This window comes from Mytilus trossulus, chromosome 9, assembly GCF_036588685.1.
Source record: "Mytilus trossulus isolate FHL-02 chromosome 9, PNRI_Mtr1.1.1.hap1, whole genome shotgun sequence".
Lineage (NCBI taxonomy): Eukaryota > Metazoa > Mollusca > Bivalvia > Mytilida > Mytilidae > Mytilus > Mytilus trossulus.
Window position 1 is genome coordinate 12,805,733 of NC_086381.1, and position 14,509 is coordinate 12,820,241.

The window sequence follows — 14,509 nt, forward strand, 5'->3', positions numbered from 1 at the left end:
ACATCTAATTTTCAAACAATACGCAAGCAAACTTATTCCTTCTTTTCGAATGATCTGCAAAAAGATTTGTTCTTTTTATGTGACGTCATCAGGCATGGTCGCCTTTTTTCGTGCCATCAGAAAAGGAAATTCAGAGGAAAGCAAGAAAATTTGACATCATAATCAGATTTTGACCAATGAAGAACTGAGATCAAACTAACCACACCTTGATTAAATTTTATTTATACAATGGGTGCAGAAAGGGATAAATCGACAAAGAATTAGAGAAATATAGATTCTTACATTGATACCAGTGGATTATCGGATTTATCCAATCGAGATAGTTAAATTATCAATTTTAAAGTTCGAGCCGCCTCGGCGAGTACTTTAAAATTTATAATTTAACTATCGAGATTGGATAAATCCGATAATCTACGAGTAACTATGTACGAATCTGTTTCTCTAATGATTAAAAAGATATTTTCTTTTTTTGTTTACCGAAAATCCCCTTCGAGTGCCTTTCACATTGCACAAAGTTGTCAATTTCATTAACACCTGTTATCATATTTTGGTTCATCCAGTCAGCCAAAAAGGTCATGACCCTTAAAATCATCCGATGATCTTCTGAGATCACCAGCAACCACACGTTGATTAAATTTTTTTATACAATGGGTTCGAAAAGGGATAAATTTCCATAGAATTAGAGAAATTACATTAAACAATCAAGGAGCAAAAAGTGGCCTTATGATGTCTTTTCAATTGACAAATCTTTGTATTACAAAGGACATTTGCTGCTAAATATATATGAGGAAGTGATACTTTTTTTATACAATAAAGAAAATATTGTGTGAAGTCGTTTCTTGATATTTTTACACAATTCAATTTTTCATGATTTACTTTATGCGATTTCAATCAAATTTTTATATTTTGAAGAAAAAAATCTTGAATCATAACAAGTCCGAGAAAAATATTTGAAAAAATAAATATATGCAATTTCTACTAGTGATATTAAAATGCTACTTAGCTTAGGATTTATGAAATAAAGATGTTGATTAATTTTTATAAGTCCTACACATGCATGCAGTAAAAAATTATGTTGACTATCTCTTTGATGTAGGCTTATAACATTTATCATAAAAAGTTTTTAATTAATTGCAAAAGTCGTAATAGGAGGTCTAATATAAAAAAGAATATGTGGTATGATTGCCAATGAGACAACTTTCCACAAAAGACCAAAATGGCACAGACATTAACAAATATAGGTCACCATACAGCCGTCAACAATGAGCAAAGCCCATATCGCATAGTCAGCTATAAAAGGCCCCGATAAGACAATGTAAAACAATTCAAACGAGAAAACTAACGGCCTTATTTATGTAAAAAAATGAACAAAAAACAAATTTGTAACACATAAACAATAGACAACTAAGTCTTTGTTTCAACTTTGAGCAAAAAGTTGTTTTGTATCAAAAAAGTCCAAGAATAGAGAATTAAGCACACTTTTTCCTTGGAAGGTGGAGTTAAAAGTGACTTCAAGGAAAACATATTATTAGTCTATGATTTATAAATTATAATAGTTACATCTGATTTCCTTAGAAATTAATTGACCATGCCTTATTCATTCATTGGCTATTGGCTTTGAATTCTGCCAGTTTATGTGCATAAAGTAGTGCCATATATATATTTAGATTACAATCTTTGCATTAATATTGTACTATCAAAATTACATACATGTAAGACAAGATTTTGTGTCAGAAAACAATTTGTGACAAAAGTTTGTACATCTCAAGCCCAAGAAAGATAACTCTATGTTAACTACTAGAGACAAGTGATTTTTATTCAGATAAAATATTTTATAGGAAGAAAAAGAAAGATGTAGGAAAGAATTAGAGGAAACATTAGAAAATGAGAAAACTCAAATGAACAAGAAATTGGAAGAAGAAAAGGTAACTGTTTTATTAGAAAATTGAATTTAGGAGAAAGATGAGCTTTATAGAACTTGAAGAAGCCAACTTGACTTTCCAATTTAAAATTAGTGGCTATATATATGTTCATATTGACATATATGTATTTTGTACATTGGATTGGAAGACAAATAAGATGAAATTTTGAAATGACCTCTGAGGCCAGCTGTTTCTATGCAAGTAAAATGATATTGTAACACACTGTTAAATGTCAGGATATTAATTGATTTGTTATGCTGCATTCTCTTCCAACACACTCTTCTACAAGTCAGAGCATATAGAAATTATTTTTCATAACTAAACATGTTGTCTCATTGGCAATCATACCACATCTTCTTTTTTATATACATGCAATACACAAGATGAATTATGCCAAATGAATAATAGAATTTTTTTCGCTTTGATGTCAATTGCTTGTGTCATTTTTTTTATCATTGTGCACTTTTGTCTTGTTTTAAAGGAGAAATTAAAAGAGGACTTACAAGAGGAAAGGCAGAAATACTTGCTAGAAATGAAAACTGCTTTATTGGATGAAAAAGAAAAAAATAAGGTATGATATTATATATGTAACATGAAAAGACAGGACAGGAGAACGTTTATTATTATACCTTACATATATTTTAAACAACTCTATTGGGCAAAACATTATCACGTGACATGGAATAATTCAGTTGTTTTTAATTCAATTGCAAGGAAGGACGAATAACCCTAAAAATTTCCACCAGCAGTGAATAACCCTATTATTCATCGGCGAATAACCTTTTTAGATTGTTGATTTGTACTTGAGTTATCTCCCATAATACTGACGTCACAGATGTAAATAAACAAAATGGCAACGTTTACGTTACACTAGAAGCCCACCGATAGACAAGAAAATAAGGCATTGGACATGAATAGAGTGCTAGCAGCTGATGATAGCTCTTATTAGAGTAACAGTCCTTTTCAGGGCCGTCAATTTTTTACAAAAAAGATTCTACTTTTGTTGTACACTCTAGAATTTCTAGAACACAAATGTATTTTAAAACGTCAGCTTGTCTTTGACTTTGTTATGTAAAAGTTTAAAAAATATAGAAAGTGTCCGAAAGGCCTTTCCACTGTTAGTTCGGTATAATAAAACAATTGTGGCCCCTTAGAATCGATGAATATCCAAAATTGTCAACCCTCAAAAGTTATTTCACTTCGGGCTGTGCCCTCACTGAAATAACCTTCTCGTGTTGACAATTTTGGATATTCACCTTTTCAACGGGCCATAACTGTATATTGTAAAACTTCATATCTATGACTACTTAGTGTGTGGAAGTAAAAGATAATGAAAGTCTTAACTTGGATGGGGTTTTGGTGTCTGAGAAGTTTGTGTCTTTCACTGTCTATGTTGTTTCCCCCATACATTGTTCTTTTCAAAATACTAGTTACTTCACTTTACTTCTATTGGTTTACATGGCAATTACTTCTCTTTTCACAAGGAATGTTAATTCAACAAAGGTTTTTTTGTGGATACATTTTAAATGATTTTTAACACATGTTAGGTCTTAAATTTATTTAAAATGAGAAATGCAATACTCGTATTCCTCATTATTAAGAATAGATTCTTAATCATTTACCTTTAACAATGCACATGTTTTTTTCCCCTTTTGTAATTGAAAATGTGTTAATTTTTGGTCTGGAACTTAATAACAAGTGAAATTTTTTTCATAACATATTTCTCAGATGCTATATTAAGAAATGATTTGACATTTTATCCAGATATTCATTATAATGAGTTGTACTGTGCAGACAATTTTCTTATCTTCTTATGTTTCTTATGGGGGGATCAGAAGGGTCCTGATCCCAAAATCCCGGCTTAAAACATGAAATCCTGAGGTCCGGAATTTAAAAAAAAAAAATATCCTGACATCCCAAAATTTGAAAAATCCCTGATCCCGAAAGGGTCAATACCAAAATCCTGAGTGTAAAAAAACCTGATTCGTGGTCCGCTCTTTCTTATGATGATTTGTACTGTGTAGATGATTTTCAGATCAACTTACCAATCACTTTCTAAATTTGTGTTTGAAGATTCTTTGAATTTTATATTGTACTGACTGAGAATAGAATTTTTCATCACTGTCTTATAACAAATTAATTTGTAAACATCATGAGAAACATTTTGTTTCTTGTTTTTATTATAAATAGTAACTATGAAATTACATAATTATACTTGTAGAAGCTAATTTTTGTGGAATGTTACAGCATTTACATTAATGCTAGCAAGACAAATCTTTGTTTGGCTTGCTTGCTTTGCTTGTATCAATGTTTGCTCAAGCATGTCAATTAAGATAGGCGGGGCTTCAGCTTGTTTACATCATACCTTAATTTTATTGGAAGTTATGTTTGAGGTTAAGGACACTAAATTTTAAAACATCACAGGAAGACAAATATAAAGTGCAATAGTAGAAATGGCAGCCAAAAAAATGCATTTTTTTTTCCTCGAAGATATGCATTTTCATCATCCATCTTAAATGACTGCTGTCAAGTACTTGTAGTAAAACAAAATAGCTATTCGAACACACCCACTCTGATTTTGTGATTCATTGCATAGGTATTTCATTTGACATATATATTTCATCTTATAGTACTGTGATTGTTTTATGTTATAAAGTCAACTTGTAGCTTTGCTATATAAAAATGATAGAATCTGAAGCGAGATGATGTATTGATTTGTACGTTTTCAAGACAAATAATTCATCTCAAACACACACTAACATAAGAAGGTGCACTTGATTTTCTCTTTTAGTTACGATTGTAACCAATTTTTGTATTTTTTTTCTTGAGTCACATATTTGAAGGACAGACATGGAAATAACTGAACTTATAGATTGAAATGTTCTCCGTCCCTCGTAATTTGAAAAAAAATCGAAGGTTATGAATTTTCTTCATCCAACATAATAAAAATAATCAGTTTGAAGGTTTACAAGCAAAAATTAATCCAAAGTGCGCAATATTCAATTACAATGGACATAATAAATAAAAGGGATGAATTAAGTCATTTCTCCCTACTTAATTTCTCCCTTTTATTAGAAAATCGAGTGCACCTTCTTATTTTAGGGTGTGTTTGAGGTGAATATTTTGTCTTGAAAACGTTCAAAGCAAGAATATTTGATACATCATCTCGCTTCAGATTCTATCATTTTCATATAGCAAGGCTACAGGTTGACTTTATAACATAAAAAAGCACAGTACTAAAAGATGAAATATATGGGTCAAATGAAATACCTATGTATAATGAATCACAATATCAGAGTAGGCCGGTGTGTTCGAATAGCTATTTGGTTCTTCGTCCAATAAAATTTAAGTATGATGTGTACAATCTGAAGCCCCGCCTATCTTAATTGCCATGCTTGAGCAAACATTGATACAAGCAAAGCAAGCAAGCCAAACAAAGATTTTTCTTCCTAGCATTAATGTAATAGCTGTAACAATTATTATAAGTTTGTGAATTTGTATTGTAACAAGTCATTGGAAACATATGTTGTTTTTTCTTTTTAAATTTCATTGTTTTATTATGCCTGACCTACAGAAATTATGTTTTATGGTCAGTGCATCTGTTCCTCCTTCAGTCTGTCTCTTCATCAGTCCCTCCCTTCATCAGTCCATCCATCTGTTTGTCTATCTGTCCTGTTTTAGGTTGAAGTTTTTGGTCAAGGTAGTTTTTTGGGTCAAAATTGCATAAAATGCAATCAAACCCCTTTGGTACTAACTTGATTTCTAAATATTCCAAGGTTGATCACTACTTTTGAGATACACAAAATATAGTGCATTGATTATTCTAAACATCCTATCCATATACATTCCCAGAAACATATTAATTAAATATATGCTTGGATATTCAAGTTGTAAAATGATGTTGTACTTGTAAAGAAATTGCATAACATGTGCATGTATTGTTGCAGTAATCTAAGATCTGTTCTAAAAGTGATGTCATTATTAAAGTAATCTGTAAAATTGGAGTTATATTCCTTTGTCTATATACAATTGTAGTTAAATCAACTACCACCAAATAATGTTTTTACAGTGCCATGTTTAATATTTACTCCCCACTGACAAATTAAAACAACTTTTACAATTCATTGCTTACAAACACATTGAAAGATGAAGGTGGAAGTCCTATCAACTTGATACTTAGTACACATGTTCCTTATGATATGATCTTCCTAATTTTAATGCCAAACTAGAGTTTTGAACCCAATTTCACTGTTCACTGAACATAGAAATTGATTATGCGAATGGGGCTTTCATGTACTATGAACACATTCTTGTTTAAGCACTAATTTGGGGTAAATTTTTAATGGTAAATAAAACACTTATGATTTTACAGGAATCAATAGGGGAGTTACTGGACCAAGAGAAGAACCATTGTAGAGAATGTGTAAAGGCTGCTGTGGAGTCGGTCAAGAGAGACTTTCAAAGTTATATTGAGCAGCAAAAACAGGTAAGGGCTGCTGTGGATTTGGTCAAGGGAGAGTTTCAAAGTTATATTGAGCAGCAAAAACAGGTAAGGGCTGCTGTGGAGTCGGTCAAGGGAGAGTTTCAAAGTTATATTGAGCAGCAAAAACAGGTAAGGGCTGCTGTGACGTCGGTCAAGGGAGAGTTTCAAAGTTATATTGAGCAGCAAAAACAGGTAAGGGCTGCTGTGGAGTCAATCAAGGGAGAGTTTCAAAGTTATATTGAGCAGCAAAAACAGGTAAGGGCTGCTGTGGAGTCGGTCAAGGGAGACTTTCAAAGTTATTTTGAGCAGCAAAAACAGGTAAGGGCTGCTGTAGACACAATCAAGGGAGATATCCCAGTTATATTGAGCAGCAAAATCAGGTAAGGGCTGCTGTAGACACAATCAAGGGAGAGTTTCAAAGTTATATTGAGCATCAAAAACAGGTAAGGGCTGCTGTAGACACAATCAAGGGAGAGTTTCAAAGTTATATTGAGCAGCGAAAACAGGTAAGGGCTGCTGTGGAGTCGGTCAAGGGAGAGTTTCAAAGTTATATTGAGCAGCAAAAACAGGTAAGGGCTGCTGTGGAGTCGGTCAAGGGAGAGTTTCAAAGTTATATTGAGCATCAAAAACAGGTAAGGGCTGCTGTAGACACAATCAAGGGAGAGTTTCAAAGTTATATTGAGCAGCAAAATCAGTTAAGGGCTGCTATAGACACAATCAAGGGAGAGTTTCAAAGTTATATGGAGCAGCGAAAACAGGTAAGGGCTGCTGTGAAGTCCGTCACAGGATATTTTTAAATTGATCTTGTCCTGATTATGCATGAAATATTTGCCACTGTACATTAAACAAACTCCAATCATTTAATCCTTTCTTCCAAATATACACTTATTTGCAGGAGGCATCACAGAGTTGTTGCCCTTGCAGCAACTAGAAAATTCAGTTCAATTTCTATTCCCAGGAGTATTCAGGGATGAAGGGAAAAGTTATAAATTGTAAATAAAGAAACAAGATCTTCCTCCTCTTAAAGTGTCTCCTTATCTTTACACTGTATTCTCTATTACAGAGGGACAAGGTTGTGAGGCACAGACAGTTATCCAGTTTAGATTTCACTGTATTATTTTGTTACTCTATTACAGAAGGACAAGGTTGTGAGGCACAGACAGTTATCCAGTTTAGATGTGTTCTTACAAATTTCACTGTATTTTTTTCTTTCTATTACAGAAGGACAAGGTTGTGAGGCACAGACAGTTATCCAGTTTAGATGTGTTCTTAGAGATTTCACTGTATTTTTTTCTTTCTATTACAGAAGGACAAGGTTGTGAGGCACAGACAGTTATCCAGTTTAGATGTGTTCTTAGAGACAGCAAAACAACAGTTAACTATGATAATGGAAGACAATCAAAATGATACAAAACTACAGGAAGAAAAAAAAGATGAGACATGATAAGCTGGAGTAGAACAAAAAAAATTCTCCACTTCAAAATTTGCAATCTCAATATTATTTATTATGTAACCTGGTTATTTTATTGATTTATTGTTCATTAGTGCTCTAGTATATGTATATAACTCCATGCAGCCAAGTACTAGAAACAGCGGTCTATTTATTATAAATTTGATGTCTGCTCATCCAATTATTTCTGTCAAGTGTTTTCATACAAAAATAGTTATGTAAAGATGTTTGCTCCACTAGATCTTGTTTTTCAATTTTGCCAGATTTTCAATCCTCTGGTTTTATCCAAGTATTGCCTATACAAGATTTTGCACGCTTAATCATACTTAGTTTTTCATAATTTTATTACATATAGTTTAAAAAGCCATATTTGAAAATCTTATTAAATCCTTGATATTTTTTCATAGCTTTTATAACAAAAAAGTGGCCATTGATAATAGTACAAAAAAAATCTAGAGAGATTAATTTCCTGTCAAATTTTCACTGGGTTTTTATCTTGAAAACAAGCACAGAGTAAAACTTACAGATTGCACACTATGTCTCTCAAAAGGGTTTCATGCCCCGCCCCTTTCATATGATTTTTATGTTTTTAACCTATTATGGTAACATATACATGATATACACTGCCTTATACTTTATAGAGATTTAAGATTACAGAGAATGTGTATATAAACTTTTTATATTGTTTTCACTGCCTGTATTAAGAAGATTTCATTAAGAAGGAAAATAATGCATAATGTTGTCTTTTAATATATTTGGGATATAGATATTGGTATGTATTTTTAAAATATTTGTTATTTTTAATATTCAGTATGTTGTAAAAAAAAATATTGAAAATTTGTGGTTTAAGAAATACTGTTGATTAATTATTCTAATACTATATAAGAAAATACTCATGTGCATTTCCTCCATGCACTTGACATATATTCTGATTATAACAAATAAGTAACTTTTGCCATTATATTCACTACTACATAATAATTGAGATATCACCATTTTGTTTTAATGTTTTCTGATATCCATTAATGGTTTTCTGATTGAAAATAAATAGAAACTGGCTCTGAAGATGCATTGAAAATAAACTCAGTTTGCTACACATAATATAAAATTAATGCAGAAACTCAATAGGATACAATACAATTATATTTAAAATAGGAGAATAATAGCCGATTGAAAAATGTGATTAAAGATAAAAGAAAGACCATAAAATCAGTTTCCTTACAAATAACACCAACCTTTCATTTGAATATAGTACAAATGATTCCCACAAACAATACGTTCTACATAACTGTATTATTTTCTCTTCTATTTTTTTAACATTAGCAACCTTATTATAATGAATTGATGTTAGAAAATGTAAAAATACGATTCTTTTTCTTTGCACTATTTCATGTATTTTGAAAGTTTGAATTTCAAGTGAAGCAGTGTTTGTTGCACGAATATACAATTTTCAATTTGATTTCACCAATTATGATTTAGCTGCCAATTAAGTGGTATTAATTGAACATTTGCAAAGGCATGTTGGGGTGAATGTTAAAGACTCCATGAGTTGTAGATAGAATGTATGGTGTCTGATGTTACATGTAAAGTATTGCCTGTTATGGTTGTGTCATCTATTGGGTTGTATGTTAATATATGTTTTATCATTCCAATCATTGTTTCATAGTTTGAAATCTTTCAATTATTACATATTTTAAGCATAGCTTAAAAACAAATGGCTTTGATTTATAGAATGAAGAATTTATATTTATTTGGAAACTGGTATGACTTGTTCATGGAAAATCTTAAAGATTCATCAGTATTTCTGAGTACATGTACTATGACATCTATGATAAAATAATTTTTTTATAATGACTACAAGTAGATATGGAGTATAGATTATTGAGATAGCAGAACAATAACAAAACACATACGAAAACACCACAAACACTCTTCTTGGATAAAACAATAGACATGTGTCCTTCCATTTTTCCAAAGTCTAAATCGTCATAAGTCTACAAAATGTGTGTACACTTAAAGCAGAAACAGCTAGTAGAGAATTACCACCAATTACAATTTCTCCAGATATTAAAAAAAATATTAGAATATGACATATAATTGTTACTGAAAAGTATGTGATCCTTGCTGGATACATATGGTTGATGACATTAAACACCATTGCATTTACCAAAATTAAATAAAAAAGAGTAAGAAAGTGCATGAGAGAAATGCTAATACTACCCTGCTGGAATCCGTAGGGACTTTATTTGGTTACTGTAAAATCAGAAATTGTTGCGTGCATTTATTATTGCGATGTTATCATTTAAGAGATAAATGTGATCTTTATTTTTACGAATTTCAGAAAAAATCCTGTTAAATTCATACTATTTATTTGAAAATGCGAGTTAATTATTGCGTTTACTACTCTGACGAATTTTACGCAATAATAAAAACATCGCAATAATTTCTGAATTTACAGTATACAATCTTCATACAAGGCATACTATATTGTAAATGCTACAAGCTCTTCCATTCTATATTATTATGATATATGTATTATCATCTACATGTTTCTTTTACAAAGATCTACTGTTCAAATCAAAGAAAGAATACATTCTGTAGGAAAAGATACCTATATTTATACAAACAAGATTGGTTAATGATTATTTAGTTTTGTATTATTTTTAAAGTTTTTTGAGTATTGTTCTTTGATGAGTTCAGTAATAAAATATTCAGTGTTCATGACATCCATTTCTATCCATTATTTTAATTGTAGTAACGCATTGCAAATAAATCAGGGGGCTTGGTGGTCGAGTGGTCTGAGTAGTTACTACTGTAATCACTAGCCAGTCAACACTGATGTTGTGAGTTCGAATCCAACGCATGCAGATACACTAGACTCCAATCTTAATTAACTAGGATTGTCAGTTTTCCTATCGAAGGTCGGTGATTTTCTTTGGACATTCTGGCTTCCTCCATCAATAGAATGACTAATTGCATAATGTTATCAATATTATCAAAATCTGTAGTTTAACCAATTGAGAATGACAAAAAATCTTTTGTTTTGTCTGATTAAAAGACAAAATAAATATCAACAAATCTGCGGTTTTGTTTTAAAGTGTAGTTGTAAGTTATATGAGCTTGGACATTGTAAAGCTTGGTGACGTTCTTGATTATACAAAACTAACTGCTTTCAGACTAAGTAATATCAAAGCTTCCTGAGCTCCTTTTCAATACACCTTCCGATTTTACTATTCAACGAATTTGTTATAACATGAGCAACGTTACGGGTGCCACATGTGGAGCAGGATATGAATACCCTTCCGGAGCACCTAAGATTACCCATAGTTTTTGGTGGGGTTCTTGTTGCGTATTCTTTAGTTTTATATGTTGTGTCATGTGTTCTCTTGTTTGTTTGTCTTTTTCATTTTTTAGCCATGGCATTGTCAGTTTATTTTCGATCTATGAGTTTGACTCTGGTATCTTTCGTCCCTCTTTTCAGGTGACATACAGGAAGGATAAATGTATTGATAAAATGGCAAATAATGAAATATTGTACTAAAAGTAACTTTTATTAACTTTGATAGATACCTCAGGAATAGATTACTTTAGCTGTATTTGGCAAAACTTATAGGAATCTTGGTCCTCAAAGCTCTTCAAATTCGTTTTTTATTTGGTCTTTATTTTTTTTTGGATTCGAGCGTCACTGATGAGTCTTTTGTAGACGAAACATGCGTCTGTCATAAATTTAATCCTGGTATCTATGATGAGTTCAATACACGTTAAATGAATATTTCCAAGCACAGTTCCCTTAAAACAATATTTGAAAAAAGAAATTCTGCTTGTGACCAGAAATTGACCAGTAGAGCGATATACCCTTGTTGCCTTTATTCATATAACAAATATATATAATATCCAAAGTAGTGGTTAGATTCCTGTTCTTTATAAAAAAAAAGATGTGAATAGCCTGCACCAATGTGTCAGTAATGTGTACATGTCAGGTATATGGATTTGATAATGAGATAGTGGTCACAATTATTTGTGATGTTATGTAAACAAAAACACATAGCATAAATTAGACGGGAAAAAAAGACTATTGTATCTTATTTAGAACACCAACCTGACACAGAGTTAGTTATTCTTAACATTTGATATTTTCACCTGTCGCCATTAAAGTTGTAACAAAACATCTTCCCCTCTGAAACTACAAGAACAATTAAAAACACAATCAGGATTGGGTCATCTAGTTTAAAATGTAAGTCCGGTTCTCATAATAGTAAGTATGATTGTCAATCCCATTATAGAATATGATGGCCTCTATTGTATTTCAAGGTCAATAGTAATACTTTTAAGCAACATACTACTAGCAAATAACAGTATGAATCACGTAAAATTTGGAGGAGAAGATGTCAATTTCATCTTAAGTTTGTATGAACCGGATGAAGAGAAGTACAGTAACATCTGTTGGGCCTAATTAACTATATGTATTAGTGAAGAAAACAGTCAAATATTGTTAACCTTGTCAGTAATTATCTCGTGTCCAAATCGTGTTCGTTATTATGAGAATTTTGCATCATTGATGGTTAATGATGAGTTATTCAAGACTTAAAGGATGACATAATAATGTACCGGTACTCATTATTGAAAATACATTTTTTTTTAAATTATGTACATCTGCACGCTGTTCTGGCTGTATCTTCATCAGGACCGCTCAAACCAAACCAGTGGAAATTCATCAATGGTATTTTGTTAAACTCTTTGGTTATTTTTGTTATTGAGTAGTTGTAACATCGATGTTGGCCCACGCCTATATGCAGCTATAATTTCTCCAGTATGTAAAAACTAACTTATTTAAGATTAAACAATTTTGGGTACTCAAATTTATATTTTTTTATTACTGAGCTCAAAAATCGTTTTCCTTTAATAATACCAATTGGTCAACATATGTATTCAAGTTGCAGTTTGAATTTGAATTCTGTTAACCAATACACTTGTAATAAATACTGAAATAGTCGTGCAAGCTATATCCAGTCATTTAATTCTTTTTTATTTGATAGGTTGAATTAATTAGAGATATTGTTAATAAAAATATCATAACTATGCATATAAGTGTAAACAACAATATGACTTTGGTATGCAAACTTCTATCCCAATCTCATAAATTACTTCATATTACTACGTTGCAGTGTTTCGATAAGAATCTTTGAATGATACAGGTATCAAAATGTATTCCCTCCCGTTATCAGTCGTTCATACGAAAAATAAAATAAAAATGTTATTGTTTAATTTGGGTTAGCTATAGGAACCATTAATTCAATTGCTGAAGTCAGGCAATTCAAATGTGATCTTCTCAACAACTGTGTCACATGAAAAGCATTTGAAAAATATTTGCATGTGCAATTCCATATTTATGGCCATGGACAAATACAGTTTTCCCTAAATATACATATGTTATAAACAATAGAAAAACTACCAAATTCTCTTGAAACCATGTAATTATCTGTACCAAAGCAGGAAACCGGCAGTTGCTATCTTATAGTTCGTATCTATGTGTGTTGCATCGTGGTTTTTTTTTTTGTTGAACTTCAGAAATTCTGTAGTTCCCGTTGTTTTCCTCTTGTTGTTGATGTGTTTCCCTTGGTTTTAGTTAGTAACCCAGATTTCTCTCAATTAATTCATGACTTTAGAACCGAGTTATACTTCTATTGCCATTATTTATATGACAACAAAAACTCTTTTTTTCTTTAATTGAATCACGACATTGTTATTACAAAAAAGGTTGAGTACTGGTTTGACTCTAGACATTCCATTTTAAAACTAGTGATAGAAATTCTTAAATTCATTTAAACCAATGTTTGAGTTATATAGAATCTGCTTCATCTTCCAGAGCACCGCAGTTTTTTCAGGTAGTTAATAAAAGTGTTTAGTTATTTGTATAGGGATTTGTAGAATGACGTTTGCCTTTTTTTAACCATGGTTAGATTATGATTTTTTTATTGTTTCTTCGGTATTGTCTCTCTTCTCCTGATAATCCTTAATGACTCGTGCTACAAGCCTTTCTGTTCGGATAAGCTATAATGTTTCAATGAAATATTACTTCATGTATTTTAATAAGAGAGGTGCATATGATATTCAAATGCGGGACTAATAATAAAATAACTGAAAATGTACTTTGTTCAAACGTATTTTAAGCGTAACTTTGGTCTATGGCCAATAAACAAAGACAACAGTAGAATACTGCTGTTCAAAAGTCATAAATCGATTGAGAGATAACAAATCCGGATTATAAACTAAAATCAAGGAAAACACATCAACTATAAGAGGAAAACAACTTAACAACAGTACACTGGAGTGCCACAAAAGACTAAAAGTTGAATATGATATTCATGGGTTGCTTAAATGTCATTTATGTTTATGCATAGTAATTCAAAACAAACACACATGCATGTTGGTATATGTATTGGTAAATTCACAGAATTTAGTATAACACATTTCCAGAATATAAATTTTAATCGTGAAGCTAACTATTGGTCGTCTTATATCTCATGCAAACTACATTAGCTAAAGTCATTTTTTCATATCATCTTCAATGAACTCATATAAAACAAATTCAATCAATTGTGACAAAGGCAGGACTAATTGCATACTATTATCTATATGAACAAATCACTCTTG

The 14,509-nt window shown here is 31.3% G+C and overlaps 1 protein-coding gene across 1 annotated transcript in view; it reads left to right on the forward strand.

Moving 5' to 3' along the window:
- Positions 1 to 10,581, forward strand: part of LOC134685143 (putative uncharacterized protein DDB_G0271982) — a 67,635-nt gene extending 57,054 nt beyond the window's left edge. Inside the window, exons 10-13 of the mRNA XM_063544614.1 lie at positions 1,839 to 1,925; positions 2,404 to 2,493; positions 6,295 to 6,408; positions 7,712 to 10,581. Of these exons, the coding sequence (XP_063400684.1) occupies positions 1,839 to 1,925; positions 2,404 to 2,493; positions 6,295 to 6,408; positions 7,712 to 7,849 (429 nt within the window). The 3' untranslated portion in view covers positions 7,850 to 10,581. The remainder of the gene's footprint in view (positions 1 to 1,838; positions 1,926 to 2,403; positions 2,494 to 6,294; positions 6,409 to 7,711) is intronic.
- Positions 10,582 to 14,509: the final 3,928 nt, after the last annotated feature.